We start from the raw sequence: 22763 nt of genomic DNA, 5'->3' as shown, positions 1-22763 counted from the left end.
CTTTGGACTCTGTGTCACAAACACAGACTTCTGCTGGTTGGAATCTGTGACATCAGATCAAGTTTGTTCAACACTTGTTAGTAATATTGTAACGGCAAAAATATTGTAATACTGTAATCAGTATTACTCACCATTCACAACCAAGAATGTGCTATTAACAAACCCATTTGAATATGTTGTTACAGTTTGACAGAAGTACGTTGCTTCATCCTCTTTGCTGACATTTCTGATAGACAGAGAAAACTGAGACTCCTCTTCTGTGAACCGTGAGTTTTTGAATTTTTTCTCAATTATTGTTTGTCCAAAAACTCTACCAGCAACAGTTTGGGGCATTTGTCCAAGAGACTGTTTATGCCATTTAGCATTTTCAAAGACGTTACAATGTAAAGTAACATCGTGACCGAGTTCAGCCACAGTCAAAGAGATCTGACGAGAAGCGTCTGACGAGAGTTACAACACAAGGGAACAAAATCAAAGTATTGTCTGATATGTATCACCTCTTTTTTTTACACAGTGAATTTTTCTCTTTAAAGAATTTCACATACATGCTGTACTAAGAAGAATCAAAGCAGCCAGTCTGATCATTGTGGTCCTGCACCACTGACGTCCTCCCACCCAAATGGAGGCTTCAGTCACAAGGTGCTCAAAGGTTTCTCAAGTACAACAGCTGTGATTGGCTGAAACAGCAGACATGTGGTGGTTTTTCATTTGATGTTTGATTTTTTAGCAGCATCTTTACTGAAGTGTCTTAAACGAGACAGAAATCGTTTCTTGTCATAAACAGTTTGTCTTTTAGCACCAAAGCTGAAAATCTTTTCAACAACTCACCTGTTGTATTGTTGTTGTTATTAATTTAAAATTAAGATTAAGATTAACTTTATTAATCCCCGTGGGGAAATTGAGTTGTAGTAGCAGCATTCTAAAAGGATAAATACAATAAACACAGCAAAAACTCTTATATACACATACACACACACACGACAGCAAGAAAGAATGTACATACACACACATAAAGCAGATCAAGGGGAAGATAGAAGCATAAAAACACAGTTTGTGCACCTGTGATGATGCTTTAGTCTGAGTTTGTGAGCACAGCTCTGACAGTCACAGATGAGTTATACAGTCTGATGGCGGACGGCAGGAATGACTTCCTGTACCGTTCCTTAGAGCAGCGGGGCTGCAGGAGTCTGTTGCTGAAGCTGCTTCTCAGTCTGTCCACAGTGTTGTGGAGAGGGTGGGAGGCATTGTCCATGATTGACAGCAGTTTAGCCAGCACTCTTTCCCTTGCCACCTCCTTTTGGCAAGGTTGGCAAGTTCAAAGCCAACAACAGACCCTGACTTTTTGATGAGTTTATCCAGTTTGTTGGCGTCCTTTGCTTTAATGTCTGATCCCCAGCACACCACAGCATCTTTGCTGGTGCTCGCCATGACAAACTGGTAGAACATGTGGAGCATCCTGCTGCAGACATTAAAGGACCTGAGTCTCCTCAGGAAGTACAGTCTGCTCATGCCCTTCTTGTAAACAACCTCAGTGTTTGTGGACCACTCCAGTTTATTGTCCAGTTGGACACCCAGGAACTTGTAAGATGAGACTATGTCCACATCTTTCCCACTGATACACACTGGGGAGGGTGGGGGCTTATCCCTGCTGTAGTCCACCACCATCTCCTTTGTCTTGGCCATGTTCAGCTGCAGGTGATTCTCCCCACACCACCTGACAAAACTCCACAAGGCCCCTGTACTCATCCTCCCATCTGTTCTCCACACACCCAACTATGGCTTTGTCATCCAAGTACTTCTGAAGGTGACACAACTCAGAGCAGTACTGGAAGTCAGCTGTGTAGGTGGTGAATAGAAAGGCAGACAGCACAGTTCCTTGGGGGGCCCCAGTGTTTCTTGTCAGGGTGTCAGACACACAGCTCTGCAGTCTCACAAACTGTGGTCAGCCTGTCAGGTATTTCTCAATCCACAGGACTAGGGGAACATCCACCTGCATCTTCTCTAACTTAATCCTCAACAGTCTCGGCTGGATGGTGTTGAAGGCAGAAGAGAAGTCGAACAACATGACCCACACTGTGGTGTTCAGTCTGTCCAGGGAGGAGTAAGCCCTCTGCAGCAGAAATGTCATTCATCAAAGGTAATGCATCATCAACCCCGACCTCGGGCTGATATGCAGACTGCAGTGGGTCTTGGACGAGGCTCACCAGGGGTCTGAGGTGAGACAGCACCAGCCGCTCCATGACCTTCATAACATGGGAGGTCAGTGCTATTGGCCTGTAGTAATTTCACACCTGGCAGTATTATTAGTTTGGTTGCTCAGATATGGAGCTATGGAGCTGTTTGCTACATGTCCACATCGCATAGACTGTGTGTAGAGCAACATCTTGTGATTCTGACTCTGTTCATATTTTTTGTCTGAAGGCTTCGGTTTGGACAAAAACAGCAGTTGTTTAGAGGGTGTTTTTACATTGGAAACGCATTAGGAGGGGGACAGAGAGAGCTACAGTTAGGGGCAGTTGATAACCATTCAGGTTGCCATGGATACAGGCAGGCAGGCAGGGCTGTTACCGTGGTGACATCAAAGGCAAAGGCAAAGATCAAAGGTAGGTGCTCCTATAAAGGTGGCTGGTGAACAGTTTCAAAGTTAGACACAGCAGGATATTTTGGGGAGTTTTGTGGAAACGAACCTGAAGTGCAAAGCAATAGGCGTCCTAAAGAGAATCATCTCAAGCGTGATTACTGGACTAAACACGGAGAACAGAAGAATCAGGAAGAACGAGACACACAGCTGCAGAGGAGGCTAACATCTTAACAACAGATTTCTTCACACAGTCAGATTCGTGGTGAGTACCAACAGTAGTGAGCGATAAGTGCAACTTCGTCGCGTTTATTCAAAGAGAGAGAAGGAGAGAGAGTCGTGCGCATTTACGCACATGCCGTGTGTGTGTGTGTGTGTGTGTGTGTGTGTGTGTGTGTCTGCTCGTATTGGGGCAAACTCCATTCTGCGTGATAGAGAGACCAGAGAAGTGTAAACCCAGGGACTGTAGAGACGGTAGAGCTCTCTGTGACATTAAATTGAAGTTAGACTCAACTTAAAGAAAATGCTGGGAGAAAGCTATTGTCTACTTAAAGTTACACTAGATGGTATTATTTGGCTGATGGTCTGTTGTTTGCCATATCTGCGATGGACATAAGGGGAAGGGTTACAGGCTGGAACTAGAAAAGAAAAAGTTTGATTCCTGCAGCTGAAGCATTTCTTTGAATGCTAATGTGAAGGATTGCTCTGAATTGCTGAAGAATCAGAGGAATTTTCTAGCAACGGCAATCAAACTAATTAAAAGTTAGCCTGTGAATATACCATATGAAAGGTCTGAGGCTGGAATAATACCATAAGCTTATAAGAAGTACAGGCTGTGTGATTTGAATGTGAAAAAGTAGTATACAGCTGAAGGATGATCAACATGTCAGATATAATGCTTAAAATCTGATGAAGACTACAAATATGGCTGCTTTGTATGCTTCTTGTGTGTCAGCCTGTATCCATGATAACCTGAATGTTTATCCCCCTCCTAATGCATTTCCAATGTAAAAACACCCTCTAAACAACTTCCCTGTTTATCAACTGCCCCTAACTGCAGCTCTCTCTGTCCCCTTCCTAATGTATTTCCAATGTTTTCCATCCAGGGTGTGTCGTGTCCTCACAGGGTATACCCCGCCTCTCACCCAGAGCTAGCTGAAAGGCTCCAGGCCCCTGTGACCCTACACTGCAGGACAAGCGGGTTAACAGAAGATGGATGGACGGATGGAAACACCCTCTAAACAATTCCTTTTTTTGTCCAAACTGAAGCCTTCACACAGAAAACAAGAAGAGAAGCATGAGATGAAAAAGTGCAAAGAAAGAGAGAAGCGCGAGAAGAAAGAGCGCCAAGAACGAGAGAAGCGCGAGAAGAAAGAGCGCCAAGAACGAGAGAAGCATGAGAAGAAAGAGCGCCAAGAACGAGAGAAGAGCGAGAAGAAAGATCGCCAAGAACGAGAGAAGCGCGATAAGAAAGAGCGGCATGAACGAGAGAAGCGCGAGAAGAAAGAGCGCCAAGAACGAGAGAAGCGCGATAAGAAAGAGCGCCAAGAACGAGAGAAGCGCAAAAAGCAAGGACAAACGTTGAAGCAGTTTAGTGTGGAATCAGACGGCTTGATCACTGGACTGGAAAAGGCCAACGGGACCGTCCTCACAAAGGAAAATGAAAACCTCAGACTGGCTGCCGAAGAACATACCCAGTGTTCTTCCAAGTGTGAGGAGCTGGCCAACGAGGTCTGCACTCTGAGGAGTGACCTACAGAAGGCCAACAAGACTGTCCAGGAAAAAGACAGTATGATAACCCAACTGTCAGAGGACAGGTCCTCCTTAGAAGATCGGTTGAAAAATGAGCAAGAATCAAGACAAAGTGTTGAGATGTACCTTGATGAGCTCGAGAAACAAAGCGGCGAAATTCAGTCAGAGGTGGTTTGTAAGGAGGATGTCATTGCTGACCTGCTTGATGAAAAGGATCATGTCTGCAAAGAACTGGCCAAGAGCAAGGCCAAGGTCGAACAGGTGGAGGAGGGACAGCTGGAATTTGAGCATATACTGAGAAGTTTACAACAGTCTCTGACTCTACAGCAAGAAGAGACTCTGCAGTTAAGGGTAAACTGTGAACAGCTCACAAAAGAAAATGAAAACCTCAGAAAGGCTGCCGAAGAACATACCCAGTGTTCTTCCAAGTGTGAGGAGCTGGCCAACGAGGTCTGCACTCTGAGGAGTGACCTACAGAAGGCCAACAAGACCGTCCAGGAAAAAGACGGTATGATAAACCAACTCTCAGAGGACAGGTCCTCCTTGGAAGATCAGCTGAAATGTGAGCAGGAAGCAAAAGAACCAGAGGAGCTCAAGCAATGTGACAGTGACCTGATTGCTGAGAGCAAGGATCCCTGCAACCAACAGAGCAAGGCCAAGTACAGACCGTTGGACACCGAACAGCTGGTTGACATCTTTCTGCCAACATGGAAAAAAATCACAGGAACCACCGAAGAGAGAATGTGTCGCAGAGACACCAGAAAAGAGCAAGGCCAAGGTCACACAGGAATCACAAGAACCACCAAAGAAAGAATGTGTCGCAGAGACACCAGAAAAGAGCAAGGCCAAGGTCACACATTCGGAGGACAGTGAGCTGGACAGCCTCTTTGAAAGGATCAATGCAGACATTTGGTACTACCATGACGAAGAGGAGTACCGGAACAGCTGGTACTACAAGGTCTGCCAGGCCAAGTTCAAAATACCAGGACAGCCAGGACTACAAGGAGAGTGTAGACCTCCAGGACAGCGGGGACTACAAGGAGAGTGTAGACCACCAGGAACAAAACAGCCTGGGCAACCCAAAGATTAGGGATAGTTGTGGAAAGGAGACAGGCCAAAGACAGAAAGGAGGAAAGAAGAAAAAGAAGACAGCTAGAAGACACTGAAGTGACCTAAGTCTCTGAATTTAACCTGTTCATTGTGTGTCTGTCATGTCAATTTATAGCCTTATATTTAGTTAACGTTGTTCACTTTCACTTTTATGCATGTTTTATTTTGTTTACTGTACTTTGATTATTTTACTTAATTTTATGATTTTATTAATACATGACTGACTCCTGTCTACAGCACTTTGGTCAACAAAAGTTGTTTTTTTAAATCATAAATAATTCATAAATAAACTTGACTTGACCTTATTTACTTGACCTTATTTTATCTTATTTACACTGTTAAAAAAAGCTGTATAAATTACGGTAAAAAAATGTCAAGCAGTGACAGTAAAAAACTGTAAAATTTAAAATAGTTTATCACCGTTGGAAAGCACATGGAATGACTCTAAATCAAAAAACAGTATGTAACTTTGTTAATCAAGGGTTTCATTAGATGCATGAGGTGTGCTTGAGACAGACGCCTGCACTGTTGCACTGACGTTTGATTGCATGTTGGAAATATATAATGTTAGAGACCACAGTTCTGCTGAGGTATTTGAATTGTTGTTGTCTGATTTGTTAATAGCAAACACTAAGTAGTGCAGTGGGGCTGAATCATTTGGATTGTGCTTGGAGATTTGCAGACTTTACTGCTGCTGTATGTCAGCAATGAACCTGCCCTCACACTGCTAACAAACGGATGGACAAATGGAGGGAAGTCCTCTGACCACAACATGATGAATTCTTTGATTTAGTTCAGTCATTTAGAGAGTGTGTGTGTGTGTCCTGCACTATGTATAGTGTAATGTGTTATGCAAACGCCTGAAAGTGGACACCAACCAAGAGGCTGGAGGAGTCGAAGTGAAAACAGCACATTCCCTGAGAGTCCTCATACCAGAGACAGAGACAGAGAGAGACAGCAGGCTGAAAAGAGGGCCGTGGAGCAGAGGACTGAAGAGTGGGCTCCATTAAAAAAATGATGCAGAGACACTGCAGCGGGTAACGTCTGAGCCACTGATCCATACATACTGTGTGTTGTATGAGCTGGTAACAAAAAGGCACTTTGGCAACACTCAGCCATCTAAACATTCACTTCCAAGTAAGAATACGTGCAGCTCATGCATTCAAGCTAATAATACCTGAGTATGTGAGACCTGCCCTCTGCTGAGGAGACATCAACACAAACCCTGACTGTAAACCGTGTTATGGTTATTAAAAATGACGACTGCAGAGCGACTGTTCATGGTCAGTTCTTATCTGATTTAGGAGATTTTTAATCTCATCTCTCTTACTACCTCCTGTCTTTTCCCGTCTTCACTCCTTTCCTCTCTCCGTCTTTTTGCTTGTCCTCTTTTTGCTCCCTCTTTGTTACGATCATCACTTTTATTCACACCATCCTCATTGTTCTCTCTTTCCTTGCTGGTCTCCTGCCTTTTTCAGATCCACACACACACACACCTCCCCAGAGGATCACAGGAGCAGGACCTCTAACTGAACCTCTCAACTTTCGACAGTTAACCTCTCCTACGTCTTGTTTCTCCACCTCCCCTTTCTCCAGCTACTTTTCTTCCTCCTCCTCCTCCTGCCAGGTCCATGACCGAAGTAAAGTCTTTTTTAAAACTGTCTCGTTGTTGGTGTTACTTGAAAGTTAATGTAAATATTTCTCTTCATTTTCACTGAGGAAGTTGCAGTTCATTTCTTCCTGTATAGAGTGTTACCATGTTTTAAATGCATGGCATGACCAAGGGTGTAGTTTTAGCATGGATCGAAGTGACGCGTCCCCACCAATAATTTGATCCCCTCCTAAAATCCTAAAAAACAGATTCTCATTGGGTGCAGGAAGGGTTCAATTCTGTTGGAATCCCACCAGTGTCAAAAGCAAATCTACACACGTAGGCGTGACCATGTGTCACATCTGGAGGATGTATAATCGACCATAATGTGTTTTCTTCATGAGGGTGAGTTGAGTGTTACATCAGGGTGTAGTCCATGACTAGCTGGTTAGCATGCTAACATCAGTTACTTCCATTAGTCATACCAATTTAACCAAGCTGTAGATTGTCATGTTGTCCACATCAGTCTAATTCAGCAGCAGTGAACTATTAGGTGGAGATCTGTGTGAATATATTTCAATCAGGAGAGAGTTAAAATAAGTGAACAGTGACATGTCTATTAATTGTTGAATACAAAGATGAATTGTGTTTTGGTGTTTACACCACACTGTGATGTCATAGAGCTTTGGGGTGGAGGAGGGATCTAAAAGTCGTTCTGAAATGACAGCAGATAGAGGAAAGATTTAAAATGGCCGTCTAAGACCTGATTGGTGCATGAGCAACAAGAGAGAGACTGATTGGTGAAGGAGGAGCTGACTGATCAGCTGACTAGAAAAGAGAGAGGGAGAGACATAGAGATAAAAAAGAGGTGTCACTTTTACTTCTCACAGCAATGCACACATATTGTGTTGTATAAATAAAACTCAGAGCAAATGTGGCCAAAACCACAAAGAGAGTCAAGAGACATGAAACAACTGGATGGTAGACTGTTTGTGAGAAACAGAAAGAGATCTGTGTATTTAATACCAGTCATAGTTGGCAGAGAAATGCAGAGGATGGCTGATTTTATTGGGTTGTTTTAGTTACATAATGCTTCTGCTTCTTATATGGTTCATTTTCCTCTGCTTTCAGTTCATGTTGTTTTTAACCTTTGCATGGACATATAGGTCATAAAGTAATATTTATATGTCGACCACGTCTTCCTTCTATTGTGGCTGCAGACAGACCAGGAAAAAGTGTCTTCTTTCTAGTTTTGTGGTATTTTTTGAAACATTTTGTATTGATTTGTGCCTTTGTATGTTTGCCATGAGAACAAGAAGCAAAACCACATTCAGCAGCTACACATACAGACCAAAGCTGTGGTGGCACATTTGTGCAGCCTTTGACCAACCAGGCTGAAGCTGTTTACTAAGAACAGATGTGACTGTGAGCGTCAACCGGATATGAAGTGAGAGAAGAGCTGTGAGAGGCCTCAGCAGGCTAATTTTAAATGTAATGTTACTGGTTCATTTACAAGTAGTTTTAACAGACTTGCTGTGCAATGATTGGCTGCTCCCCTCTTCTCTCAGCTGCTACCAATGAGAAACACCAAACACAACACAGGGCTACCACACAGAGAGACACAAACGAGACAGATATTCAGATTCCCCAACTGACCTAACATACAGGTGTATGTATTTGTATGTGGGAAGAAGCTGGAGAAAACCCACAGAGGCACAGTACAAAGTCAAAACCAGTGTTCCACCACACAATTTCTTAGGATCCTGATGTTTCCAGGTAACATATTTTAGGATAAGAGATAATGACGTCATTACTGCCTGGTCTATGCGGCTTTACACTTCAGCTTGACCAAAATGTGGCCAAGTGATGACATCTGCATATAGTTTACACTCAGTTTACAGTTCACAAACATAATGGCATGGTTTGTTTCTTTGTTTTCTTCTGTGTGAGTTAGAGAACTCACCATGAAACATGAAGCAGAGTCTTGCTGCTGTTGGTGTTGTTTCATGTGTTAGAAAGATGGTTGATATTATTTCCACTGTGGTAGTGCAGTGAAACTCTAACATGACGGTCGGCCAATCAGGTTGCTCTGAAATTGTTCCCGCCCTCTTGAGGTGGTTATATTAAGACAAATCATCCTTTGCTTTGATTTAATGCAGTCGCTCGTGGATCAATCAGAAAATGCTGATCATATTGTGTTTAGTGCTGATGCTCAGAGCTGTATGTACATGTAAGTATCACAGAAACTTACTGCAGAAATATTATCTTGTTCCTACAGTAGTTTAACATGGATTTATATTTCCTGTAGATGTGATTTGTTAATGAGTGTTTGCTCTGTCTGCATAGATGGTCTTCATTTTGAGGCAAAGACAGTTGACGTTGGACAAAGTGTGACTCTGACATGTTCTCGTCCAACATATGACACTGGAGCATCTTTGTACTGGATCAGAGTCATTTCTGGAAGCTGGCCTGAAGTTTTAGGAGGAACATTTACTTTTAATTATGATCTTTGGGATGAGACTCCTCACATGACAGCAAAACAAGAACCTGGAACTTTCATTCTGAAAATTAAAAAAGTTGAGCTGAGTGACACTGGTGTGTACTACTGTATGAAAGTAAGTAGCGATAAGCTTCAAATGGCATTTTTGAATGGAACTTTTTTAAAAATTAATGGTGAGTAAAGATGAATCTGTTTATTTATTATCAATCAATATTTCGCTCTTTTAAATAAAGTGACTAAAACATGTTTTGTTTCCTCAGGACCTGAACCTGACATCACTGAAGTCATTCAGGTTCCTCTGTCTGATCCAGTCCGTCCAGGAGACTCTGTGACTCTGCAGTGTTCAGTCCTCTTTGACTCTCAGAGTAAAACATGTCCTGCAGATCACAGAGTGTTCTGGTTCAGAGCTGGATCAGGTGAATCTCGTCCCAGTTTACTTTATGCTCATGGAAGCAGTGGTAATAAATGTGAGAGTCGTCCTGCAGCACGCTCCACACACAGATGTCTCTACAGCTTCTCCAAGAACATCAGCTCCTCAGATGCTGGGAATTACTACTGTGCTGTGGCAGCATGTGGAGAGATCACTTTTGGAAATGGGACAAGACTGGACATTGAAGGTAACTGTTGAATGTTGAAACATGATTTTAATATACAGTTCAGACTGTAATTTATGTCACCACTAGGATTTTATGTTCTTTTCACTAGCTTTTGGTGGAACACAACTGGACAATGAAGGTAACTGAACATTTTAAAGAGAATTTTTGCAATACAATCTCGATAACCCAGGAAATAACTTATCATTTCTGGGTTCTCGTGTTTTTTAGAACTCAGCATGTGGGATCTGCAGAAGGCCAACACAGCTCTCTCTGTGTCTTGTGCTGCTTTGGCTGCAAGTCTGTTTGTTGTAACTTTCCTCATTTACATCATAAGGAGGAAAAAATGTGACTGCTGCAAAGGTAATACACGTTTTATTTTTTAATTCTCTCATACAATATTTTCTAAAAATGACCAGATTTTACCATTTTAATTAGTGTGAATGAAGCAGCAGCATATATAATTATGAATGTCTCTGTGAACAGATGCTGCAACAGCCTGTGCTGATCAGCAGAGTCAGCAGGTACACTATCTAAAGAGAAGTTATCAAATTTAAAGAAAGTCTTATATTTTATGTATCATCTCATAATGTTCATCCACAAATGTAATGTTCTTCCTCAGAGAAATGAAGAGTCATTGGTTTATTCTGTGGCGACCTTCACCAAGAGGAAAGGAAGAAGAAAGAACACACGACCAGCAGGGGAGGAGACCGTCTACAGCAGAGTCAGGCAGCTATAGAATTACAACTCCTCTTTTACTTACATTCTTTTACCTGTTTAATGATTTTTTTTGTAGAGCTGCAGTTTTAATAACAATTCATTGCGCATAACCAAATGTTTTATGTTTTAATTTGTCATGTTATAGTTTATCTTTTAAGAATAAAACTATAAGAATACTTTTATTTGAATAAATATTTTATAAAACTTGCTGTTTAAAAACATTTTCTATGTGATATAAGTGTTTGTCGTGTGTGTGTGTGTGTGTTCTCCTAAATCATATCAACATATGAGATGCACTTTATAGACAATTCATATTATGTGACATTAAAACGAGATGATGTGGGACCTTTAACAGTGAAAATAAACATAACATCAGCCAGGTTGGAGCCATCACAGAGTGGCAGCTGTCTGTGGAGGCTCCACCTCTTTCACCATTTTCTTGTTAGTGAGGATTTAGAGTCAGGCACCATCTCTCATTTTATTTGTCATCATATTTCAGTGCCAGACAGAACAGCGCCGCCTGGAGGAGCGCCAAAATACATGATCCATTATGTTAGAGGCCTGAAGTCTGGCTTTTTATGCAACCATTAAATGTCCATCTATATTTAAATGTAAAATAAATAACAGTGATTTTATTCTGAGCTCACACATGACAGACCTCATCCCCTTTCTTTCTCACACTTCGTTTTGATTGTGGTTGCAGTATGTTGTTGTAGACTAAGGTACCAAATAGCATCTTTACTTCCTGAGATAAGCTGATCATTGGCTTTAATTTGGTGTAACTTTCAGCATTAGTACAGGCCTATGATCCTTAACCTGACCTCTGACCTTTATGTGCTGATCACACTGTGTGTTATTATATATTTTAGGCCTAGTCCTTAGAACAGCATGACTGCATTTAGCACCATCTGACACTGGAGAAAGGATTGTATTTATTTATTAGCAGTCATGGTTTCTGCATTGACAGAGTACTGCAGAACATGATTGATGACACACTCAGCAGCATCTGTGGAGCAGAGTGGGGTACAGTTGCTCTGCCTTTAGTTAAAGTTAACATAGAGGTTGTTATATTGTAAAACCACGGGGCAAATATTCAAAGTGAGTGACATTTTTCATTCAACATTATTAATATGTGCACCTTTAATTAACACTATGATCTACGACCTTCTAAAATAGAAAAAAAATAACACTGTTCCAGCAAAAGGGATGAGATATCAGAACATTGTAAACATTTTAAATGTTTTTCAGGTTAGTGTGATTCATAAATGCCTGGAGAATTAATTGTTGTAACATGTGACTACAGCTTTTTCATAATGATTTATTTGTGTTTATTACCATGACATCAATATAACACAACATATTCAACACTGATTCTAGTTTCTTTGGTTGATCGTGGTGCTGTCCAACAGAATCAGCTGAATCAGCCTCATACTTTTGTCCTACTGATAAACACCCTCTGATCACTGTATGTGTTTTACATGTAATATAAAGTACATGTTAAGCACTTTGATGCATGTTCTTGAGGTGTGTTGCTAGTTGTGGCAGTTCAGAGAAGAATACACACTCGCCCCTGGGAACTGTCTCATCTCCGTCTTCTCTCTCTTTTTTCTCCTGGTGGAGAAATCCACTGCTGCATAATTCACTTCTGTTGTTTGATCATCCTGGAAAATAATATTTTGTCTTTAGTATATGTATCTGGTAGGTCTGCTTTACCATCAGGTATTTCTTTGATCATATTTTTGAGCATATTACGTTCACTGTATCGACTTTATCCACTCTATTCCACTCAATCCGGTGTCACCGCTGTCCTCCAAACCACTTGTTGTCGCATCACAGAATTTTGCACTGTTCCCAGATTTGCACTGTTCAGATTAGGAACCGTATCCTGCTCTAGCCAGATTGGTTATACAAGTCTGAACTTGGTTTTCGACTTCCAGTCAAAGAGGATTAGTCATCAGACAATTAATGATACAAATGCCAAGCCATTAGATTGCAGGTCTGGTTGAGGTAGTGTACAAAAAAGGCAATGTGACAATCAGTAAGTAAAAGGTTGCCTTTGATATAAATCATTTCTAACGGTAGAGGAATCTGGAAAAGGACTGTCAACTTGACTTGTTGATGTGGCCTGCTATTGAAATTGGAAATACTGGCCATTTTCTGAAGACCTGTTTTGTTGTTCTATCAATGCTTTGAAATTATGGCTATATAGCTCTCCAGTTAATTGAGTAACTCTGACTCACAGACATGCGACTGCTTTTCTTTTGAATGGAAATACCCATAGTGCCATTAATAGAAAGCACCACACTCTTTGAATGGTATATTTTATAGCCTGACAGGCAGCCAAAATGTCATAATTTAAAAAAAACATCTTAATATAACCAATTTAGTATTGGTGCTTAACTTGATCACTTCATGGTCACTTCTTTTATTTTCAGCTGTTTCTGTCAGGGGTCGCCACAGCAAATCATCTGTTTCCACCTAACTATCCTTGGCATTCTATTCTGTATCACCAGCTAACTTCATGTCCTACCTTAGTACATCCATATATCTCATCTCTGGCCTTCCTCTTGACTTTTTGCATGGCAGCTCCATTTCCAACACTGTTCTACCAGTATAACCACTATCCCTCCTCTGCACATGTCCAAACCATTTCATTCTGGCCTCTCTCACTTCGACCCTAGAACAGGCAACTTGAGCCCTCTGATGTGGTTGTTCCTGATCCTGTCCATCCTCGTCACTCCTAACCGATAACCTTACGATCTTTATCTCTACTACCTTCTCTCTCATCTTGTACACCTTTCCTTTGATTCTTGCTGACACTCTTCTCTCACGCCCCTGAAACTTTTCTCCACCCTCTTAAACGCACCTGCACTTGCCTCGTTACCTCTTTTCCACGCTCCCTGTCATACTGGACTGTTGACTTTAAGTACTTAAACTCCTGCATCTTCTTGACCTCCACCCCTGTATTCTTACTGTTTTACTTCCCCACCTTTTGTCTTACTATGACTGTCCATCACCCTAGCAAACAAGACTTAAAGCTGATCCTTGATATAGCCCCACCTCCACCTTGAACTCCTCTGTCTGACCTACAGCACATCTCACTACTGTCATACTCCCCTCATATATATCCTGAGGTGTGATGCAGCTCCTTCTGACCATCTCTGTTCTTCTCTGTTAACATTCTCAGAGCAGAACTTAATTAATCATTTGCCCCTTGATATGTATTTGTTTTTGTTCCTTGGGTAATCTTGGTAATCAGCTTGCAATACTTTTAACCCATTATTTTGTCTTGTATCCTGTACAGGACACACCTAAGACAGATAATTACCAGATTATTTGATCGATCCGTTGTTGATTTGTCATGCACGAGATCATGGGGGACGTTCCTTTCCCCTTTGAACAAACAACAAAGCCCTCTCAGTGTGCAACATACAGAGGAATATCAGCTGTACATGTACAGATTTTCATGAAGCAAGTGTTCAAAATATGGTTTCACCTTAGAACAATAATTTGGTCATAAAGATCTTTCTTATTAACAATACATCTTTATGACCAAATATCTACTCTGCAAAACATGTCATTAGTCATCATCTACATCATCTACAGTTCTGCCTTAGTGATCCAACATAGATATTTAAAAGATCCAAAGCATGAAGTGACTAAAAAAAGTAGTTTGCTTTTAATTTTGTGAACCTACCCTTGCAAAGTCCACAAATAAGGAGGATAATCACAGTAACACAGCACGCCAGCAGTCCTCCAAGGACAAGGACAACAGGGTCTAATCCTGATCCTGAGTTAGACAGGACATTTTCACACAATGCATTTCTCTTAAATGACAGAAAGATTTATTAAATGTAGTTTAGAAAATCAGTGACTACTAAAAGATAAAGATTTATCTAAACCTCAGTGATTGAACACAACATGAATTTCTGACATAAATACATACGTGTGTCCACTGTGGTTCCTTCACCAAGCAGGATCTGTCCACATGTGACCACAGCACAGTAGTATGTCCCAGTATCAGCAGAGCCTCTTATAGCTTTGGACAGACGGTAGTCACAGCTTCTCCCCCTGTCTTCATCACTGCTGTTCCTCTGAGTGTAAATGATGTTTGGATGAAATCCTCCTGATCCAGTTCTGAACCAGTACACACTGTGTTCACCTGGACATTGGACATTGGATTGGGTTTCTTTGGAGAGAAGTGAACAGTGGAGAGTCGCTGTGTCTCCCAGCTGCACAGACTCAGTCTTTGGGCTTTGTGTCACAAACACAGACTTCTGCTGGTTGGAATCTGTGACATCAGATTATGTTTATTGACTTAAATGCATGTAAGTAATATTGTAAAAATAATAAAACAATACTGTATTTAGTAATACTCACCATTCACAACCAAGAATGTGCCATTAACAAACATGGTTGAAAACGCTGTTGCAGTTTGACAGAAGTACGTTGCTTCATCCTCTTTGCTGACATTTCTGATAGTCAGAGAAAATCGAGACTCCTCTTCTGTTACTGTGAACCTTGGGTTAGTAAATTCATCAATACTTTTTTGTCCAAAAACTCCACCAGCAACAGCTTGGGGCATCTGTCCAAGAGACTGTTTATACCAGTTAATGTATCTGACAACTTTTCTAGAGACTTCACAGTGTAAAGTAACATCATGACTGAGTTCAGCCACAGTCAAAGAGATCTGATGAGAAGCGTCTCCTGTTTGAATCAGAGCTGCAGAAAGACAGACAAATAACAGAGCTGCAACACAAGAGAACAATATCAAAGTATTGTCTGATGTTTATCACCATGTTTTCACATGGTGAATTTTTCTCTTTAAAGAATTACACTTACATGCTGTACGAAGAAGAATCAAAGCAGCCAGTCTGATCATTGTGGTCCTGCACCACTGACGTCCTCCCACCTAAATGAAGGCTTCAGTCACAAGGTGGCCAAAGGTTTCTGAAGTACAACAGCTCTGATTGGCTGAAACAGCAGACATGTGGTGGTTTTTCATTTGATGTTTATTTATTTATTTATTGCTGAATTTTTGTTTAAATGTTGGTTTAACTTCAAAGGTTGTTAGTTAAATGGAGCAATTTGTTAACAACCTCTTGTATTTTGTCTCAAGAAGACATCTTTGTTGCTTCTAGCGTGATTATAATCACACACATTTGTGAAAAAGACAATTATGCATAAATGTAGCAAATCATTGTGCAAATCCAAACCATCACCTGCAGAGTCAATCCACTCCAGTTACTCCGACATTACTTCTTCCTGTGGCTAAGGCAGACAAGATTAAACATCGACTTTCTCAGCCATCTAGTGGTTTGAAGTGGCATTACATGAGATCACAGGGAGCTGCTTAGGAAGGTAATGTCAGCTATTTACCGCACAGCAGTCTTTTATAATGAGCTGTACATTGTCAGATAGTCCGCATCTACCTGTTGCGGTAGGAGTGATTCTATTCTATACTAAAAAATGTTTTTTAATCCTACGGTGAGCAGAGTCCAGTACTGTTAGATACTGTTTCTGTATTTTTCTGATTTAGTTCTGGCTGTTTTTTCTTTCTCTGACAATATATATATATATATATATATATATATATATATATATATATATATATATGGTCAAATGTGGTCAAAACCACAAAGAAAGTCATGGCGGACCTCGATGGTAGGGCTGTTTGTGAGACAGACAAAGAGATAGATCTTTTTATTGATTACTTGTCATACTTTCTACATTGACACTGAAGGGATTCATGCATTGTATATATTTTTTTATGTGTTTATATTTAATTTATTGGTTACATAACAGCTCTGTGTCCATGTTTGTGTCTGCATGGACATATATAGGTCACAAACTTCTCAACCACAGTTTCCCACATTTGTGGCTGCAGACAGACCAGTAAAATGTTTGTCAGATGTAAAAGATTTCTGTATGTTTGTGCAGCAAAGCCACATTCAGCAGCTGCACACACAGCGTGTGGTGGGACATTTGTGCACCCTTTGACCAACTAAACTGAAGCTGTTTACTCAGAACAGTTGTGACTGAGCATCTGTATGATAAGTGAGAGCTGTGAGTGGTTTCAGCAGGATAATTTTAGTTTAACATTTCTTTTTTTTTTCTTTTTTATGCTATTTACAGTAAAATAGTTTGTGTCTTTACTCAACTTATTGTTGAATTTTTAATTTTACACTCCTGTTTTTTGAGTGAAGGTTCCTCCATTTCACTTACTTTAGACCTGCAAGAGCAACTTCCTGAGTTTAAAGCAGAGACTGACACCAAAAGAAAAGCCCCTTAGTTATTCACACCTTTGAATGCCCGGCCACAGCAAAGTTTCCATGCATCATTTATTTGTTAGTGGCGACTCAGTTAGTGTTTGTGTCTTTCTGTGTCAGGAACAAACAGTGGTTGGCGCACAATGAAAAAGCAGAGAGCACAGACAGAGAAAGAAACACATTTTTCTGTTTTTAATTTAAGAGTCTTAATAGAATAGAATAGGATAGAATAGAATAGAATACCTCATTTATTTATTTAAGTTATTTTTTATGTATTATAATTGATGTTGTGTGTTCAGGTTTAGTTTTTAGAACAGCCTTTTGTTAGGGTTTGTCAGCAAGTGGTGCAGAGGCAGATGGGTTTCATGGTAGCGTTATAGAGGAGCTGTGACATTCAGCACAGGTCCTCTGATGGAACTGAACCTGCTTTGCTGTGGTTTTATGCTGCTCTGACTGTGTATGCTCAGTTCTTCCTGTTAAAGTGACTGGCAGGCAGACTGGGTGGGTCAGTGTGGGGTTGATGGTGTGCAGCAAGTTAGTTTACACAATGTTTTACTGCAACTGTATTGCTGTACACATATTAACCTACTGAAACTACACAGCTCAAAACAATAAAGGGAACACTAAAATAACACATCCTCGATCTCAATGAATGAAATATTCCAGTTTAAAATATTCATTTATTACATAGTGGAATATGTTGAGAACAAATGATCAATGTAAATCATGGAGGTCTGGATTTCGAACCATAATTAAAAATTAAAAGTGGAAAATCACATTACAGGCTGCTCTAGTGGATGGAACGAGACATGATGTGCCAGATGTGCTCAATTGGATTCAGATCTGGGGAACAGGCAGGCCAGTCCATAGCATCAATGCCTTCATTATGCAGGAACTGCTGATACACTTCAGCCACATGAGGCCTAGCATTGTCATGTATCAGAAGGAACCCAGGGCCCACTGCACCAGCATATGGTCTCACAATGGGTCTGAGGATCTCATACTGACCCACCACCAAACCGGTCATGCTGGAGGATGTTGCAGGCAGCAGAACATTCTCCACGGCATCTCCAGACTCTGTCATGTCTGTCACATGTGCTCAGTGTGAACCTGCTCTTTCCCATGAAGAACACAGGGCTCCAATATGGAATCTGCCAGTCTTGGTGTTCTCTGGCAAATGCAAATCACCCTGCATGGCGTTGGGCCGCAAGCACAAGCCCCACTTGTGGACGTCGGGCCCTTATACCACCCTCATGGGGTCTGTTTCTGACAGTTTGAGCAGAAACATGCATATTAGTGGTCATGTTGCAGTGCTCCACCTGTTCCTCCTTGCACAAAGGAGGTAGCGGTCCTGCTGCTGGGTTGTTGCCCTCCTATGGCCCCCTCCACGTCTCCTGGTGTACTGGCCTGTCTCCTGGTATCTCCTCCATGCTCTGGTGCTGACAGACACAGCAAACCTTCTTGCCACAGCTCTCATTGATGTGCCATCCTGGATGAGCTGCACTACCTGAGCAACTTGTGTGGGTGGTAGACCCCACCGCATGCTACCTCTAGGGCTGAGAGCACTGACAAAATGCAAAAGTGAGAAAAACATCAGCCAGAAAGAATGAGAACAGAGAAATGGTCTGTGGTAAGCACCTGCAGAACCTCTGCTTTATAGGGGCTGTCTCAGCAGACAGGGAGTCAGGCACCTCTCCTGTGGAACCGGTTTCCAAATCGGGTTTGCGAGGCAGACATCATCCCTGCATTTAGTCTAACCCATAGTCAACATTGGTCAACATTAGTCTAACTCAAAGTCTCTTAAGGATTTCAGTTATACTTACAGACATTTTGCAAGTTTGGCTCAAGCCATAGCTTGAACACGCTCGACTAACACTTAGCCATTGTCTAAGTATGCTGTTGTAGGCTTACACTGCTGGGAGACCACACACCCTAACTCCTACTTGCTAACATGCTAACTGCTACTTGGTAGCTTATCCAAGATACTCAGCTGCTTGGATTCAGCAACTTGTTAGTCATGACAGCTGCCGTTCTTTAACAGAAACAATTACCTGATGTTCCTGATGTTACTACCGGGTATTTATCCAAATAACAAGAGTATAATTCCTTCTGGGGCTCTTGAGTTGCAGCTTCAGGTGATGAGAATGAAGTCAATGAAGGCTGCACACAGTTAACGGTTTAAAGCCACTTTCAATGACTAAAATGTGTAGTTGTTGGCTTCTATTTCTCCAATTGCAGTCCCTTCTTTCTCTTCTTCCTTGCATGATTTACTGAAGGTAAAACATTTCCTTGCTTCACCATAGTTACTCCGTTTCCTTTATTGACTGTAAAAGAAATGTTGTGTTTGTTATTAAAGTGGTTCATTTCTGTCTTCTCTGTGTAACTTACACAATTCACCGCAAAACATGAAACAACATCTTGCTGCTGTTAGTGTTGTTTCATGTCTTCAGGTTGGAAAGATGGTTGATATTATTTCCACTGTGGTAGTGCAGTGAAACTCTAACATGACGGTCGACCAATCAGGTTGCTCTAAAATTGTTCCCTCCCACTTGAGGTGAGTATATTAAGACAAATCATCCTTTGCTTTAATTTGAGTCAGTCGCTTGTGGATCAATCAGAAAATGCTGATCATATTGTGTTTAGTGCTGATGCTCAGAGCTGTATGTACATGTAAGTATCACAGAAACTTACTGCAGAAATATCATCTTGTTCTTACAGTAGTTTAACATGGATTTATTTCTCTGGATTTCTTGTAGATGTGATTTGTTAATGAGTGTTTGCTCTGTCTGCATAGATGGTCTTCATTTTGAGGCAAAGACAGTTGACGTTGGACAAAATGTGACTCTAGCATGTTCCCGTCCTCCATCTAAGCAAGGAACATCTTTGTACTGGATCAGACTCATTTCTGGAAGCTGGCCCGAAGTCTTAGGAGAAACATATGACTTTGATTATGATGGTGTAAATGAGACTCCTCACATAACAACAAAACAAGAACCTGGAACTTTTATTCTGAAAATTAAAAAAGCTGAGCTGAGTGACACCGGTGTGTACTACTGTATGAAAGTGAATAGTGTACAGCTTAACATGGAATTTGTAACTGGATCATTTCTGAGAGTTAAAGGTGAGTAAAGATGTTTATTTATTATCAGTCAATATTTAATTCACTCTTTTAAATAGAGTGACTAAAACATGCTTTGTTTCCTCAGAACCTGAACCTGACATCACTGAAGTCATTCAGGTTCCTCTGTCTGATCCGGTCCGTCCAGGAGACTCTGTGACTCTGCAGTGTTCAGTCCTCTTTGACTCTCAGAATAAAACATGTCCTGCAGATCACAGAGTGTTCTGGTTTAGAGCTGGATCAGGTGAATCTCGTCCCAGTTTACTTTATTCTGATAGAAACAGTGCTGATAAATGTGAGAGTAGTCCTGCAGCACGCTCCACACACAGATGTTTCTACAGCTTCTCCAAGAACATCAGCTCCTTAGATGCTGGGACTTACTACTGTGCTGTGGCAGCATGTGGAGAGATCACCTTTGGAACTGGGACAAGACTGGACATTGAAGGTAACTGTTGAATGTTTAAACATAATTTTAATATAATGTTCAGGCTATAATTAATTTGGGTCTTGTGTTTTTCAGAATTCAGCATGTGGGATCTGCAGAAGGCCAACACAGCTCTCTTTGTGTCTTGTGCTGCTTTGGCTCTGACTTTTGTAACTTTCCTCATTTACATCATCAGGAGGAAAAGTTGTGACTGCTGCAAAGGTAATGCAAGTTTTATTTTTTAATTCTCTCATACAATATTTTCTAAAAATGACCAGATTTTACTATTTTATTTTGTGAATGAAATGAAGCAGCCGCATATATAATTATGAATGTCTCTGTGAACAGATGCTGCAACAGCCTGTGCTGATCAGCAGAGTCAGCAGGTACACTATCAATTCTAATACTATGAAAGTCTCACATTTTATATATCTTTTATTTCTTAATGTTCATCCACAAATGTAATGTTATTCCTCAGAGAAATGGAGAGTCGTTGGTTTATTCTGTGGCGACCTTCACCAAGAAGAAAGGGAAAAAAAAGGAGAACAAACGACCAGCAGGGGAGGAGACCGTCTACAGCAGAGCCAGGCAGCAATAGAATTACTCAAATCTATTCTTTTTACTTTTAAATGCTTTTTAATTTTTTTTGGCAGTGCTGTAGTAGTAATGGGGACAGAAGATTTCATTTTCAGTATCTTTTTTGTTTTATTTTGTCATTGTGGGTGTAGTTATTGTGTAGCTTTTATCTCAGATATAGGTGGTGGTCACTGTTTATTTTTTGGTTTTATTTTTTTCTATCTTATTTTTGTCTTAATAGACAGTTTTAGGAATATTAAATTCTATTATAACAAATAGAAGTTGATGTCGCACTATGAAATACAACAACAAAAAACATTTTTTAATCAAATGTCACATAAAACCAAGCGTCTAGTGGTGTACAGCTTTTAGTTACTTCAATTCAACTCCAGTTCAATTTTTTTAAACTGCAACTTTTGAAGAACACAATTCTGTTTAAAAATGCTTATAAGCTACAAGCCATCAATTTGCACTAAAATAACATTTTATTAATTAGAATTTATTTTCATTTTTCAATCTTAAAGTTTTTCTTTGAAAACAAAAGCAAACCAACCCGTTACTTTGCAAACTGAATTGGTGTTCAGGCCCTGACTATTTGTAGAATTGGTCGGCAGTGTAGATTTGTGCTGAGCATTTAAGGGTCAGTTGTAAAAGTGTGAGAAACATTAGAACTATGACAACATGTAACCATTTCTATAGCTAGAGAATAAAGTCTGTTTTGTTTTTTTTGTTTGTTTGTTTTTTTTTTGTGCAAATAGAGAATATACGCTGCCTAAAGCTTAAGGGCCTTAACTTGCTTTACTCCTTGAGCACACTTGTCTTTTTATTGTCTCTTTATTTTGACACTTTGATTTGCCTTAGCACCAGAATCACATCTGGAAACTCTGAAAAAAGGCCGTGTTACCTTTTACAGTGGGCAGAAACAACAACAGGCTGCTTCAGGCCTCCAGCTTTACAGGAAATAAACATGTTCACAGCCTGGTTCAATCAACAGGTGGGAGCCATCACAGATTGGTAGCTGTCTGTTGAGGCTCCACCTCTTTCACCATTCTCTGGTTAGTGAGACAGTCAGGCGGTGATTAGCCACCACACAAACCACTCTTCAGGAAACCTGCTGGTGGCCTCATACAGTCTGACTGGTTTTACATGCCTGAATCACACTCAAATACTTTTTTCACATGCTCACAAAGTCAGAGACACAGAAACTAGCACAAAGACAGAGAGTAGCTTTAAAGACACACTAAAGCTGTGGTGGGACATTTCTCCACCCTTTGACCAACTTCACTGGAGCTGTAACTCAGAAATGAAATGACTGAGATCTTCAACCAGAGAGAAGTGAAAGCTAATTTTAGTTTAACACAATGGACTTACTCATTAATAAAGGTCTATTATTATTATTATTTATCTATGTAAAAACATGTAAACTCTAAAAGTACTAATTATAATATTTTGGAGATTAATTCACTAGTATTTACTGATTGTCCTTTATTGTGCAAGGCTGTCAGATCTTCAGAACTTAGTCTTTGTCTATC

General features: G+C 40.7%; 3 protein-coding genes across 4 annotated transcripts; 2 read left to right on the top strand and 1 right to left on the bottom strand.

Annotated features, from left to right (window-relative positions):
- The first annotated feature begins 9198 nt into the window (after positions 1–9198).
- Positions 9199–10567, top strand: LOC114443063 (signal-regulatory protein beta-2-like). Its single transcript, XM_028416968.1, has 5 exons — positions 9199–9261; positions 9378–9704; positions 9792–10148; positions 10356–10487; positions 10563–10567. The coding sequence occupies exons 1-5, from the start codon at positions 9213–9215 to the stop codon at positions 10565–10567; spliced, it is 870 nt and encodes a 289-aa protein (XP_028272769.1). The 5' UTR covers positions 9199–9212.
- Positions 10568–12245: 1678 nt separating this feature from the next.
- On the bottom strand, positions 12246–15767 carry LOC114442345 (immunoglobulin kappa light chain-like). Of its 2 annotated transcripts, none has more exons than XM_028415806.1 (6): positions 15687–15767; positions 15225–15593; positions 14791–15135; positions 14542–14634; positions 14173–14237; positions 12246–12505 (listed from the first exon to the last, which is right to left on the bottom strand). In XM_028415806.1, the coding sequence occupies exons 1-6, from the start codon at positions 15724–15726 to the stop codon at positions 12377–12379; spliced, it is 1041 nt and encodes a 346-aa protein (XP_028271607.1). In that variant the 5' UTR covers positions 15727–15767; the 3' UTR covers positions 12246–12376. The 2 variants fall into 2 exon arrangements, with proteins under 2 accessions (XP_028271607.1, XP_028271608.1); XM_028415807.1 differs by having other exon boundaries at positions 15225–15566; positions 15687–15743.
- Positions 15768–19719: 3952 nt separating this feature from the next.
- LOC114442347 (uncharacterized) lies at positions 19720–21305 on the top strand. Its single transcript, XM_028415808.1, has 6 exons — positions 19720–19783; positions 19908–20234; positions 20320–20676; positions 20752–20877; positions 21004–21041; positions 21134–21305. The coding sequence occupies exons 1-6, from the start codon at positions 19735–19737 to the stop codon at positions 21251–21253; spliced, it is 1017 nt and encodes a 338-aa protein (XP_028271609.1). The 5' UTR covers positions 19720–19734; the 3' UTR covers positions 21254–21305.
- Positions 21306–22763: the final 1458 nt, after the last annotated feature.

Source organism: Parambassis ranga, chromosome 10, assembly GCF_900634625.1.
Source record: "Parambassis ranga chromosome 10, fParRan2.1, whole genome shotgun sequence".
Classification (NCBI taxonomy): Eukaryota; Metazoa; Chordata; class Actinopteri; family Ambassidae; genus Parambassis; species Parambassis ranga.
This window is presented reverse-complemented; position numbering and strand designations above follow the sequence as displayed.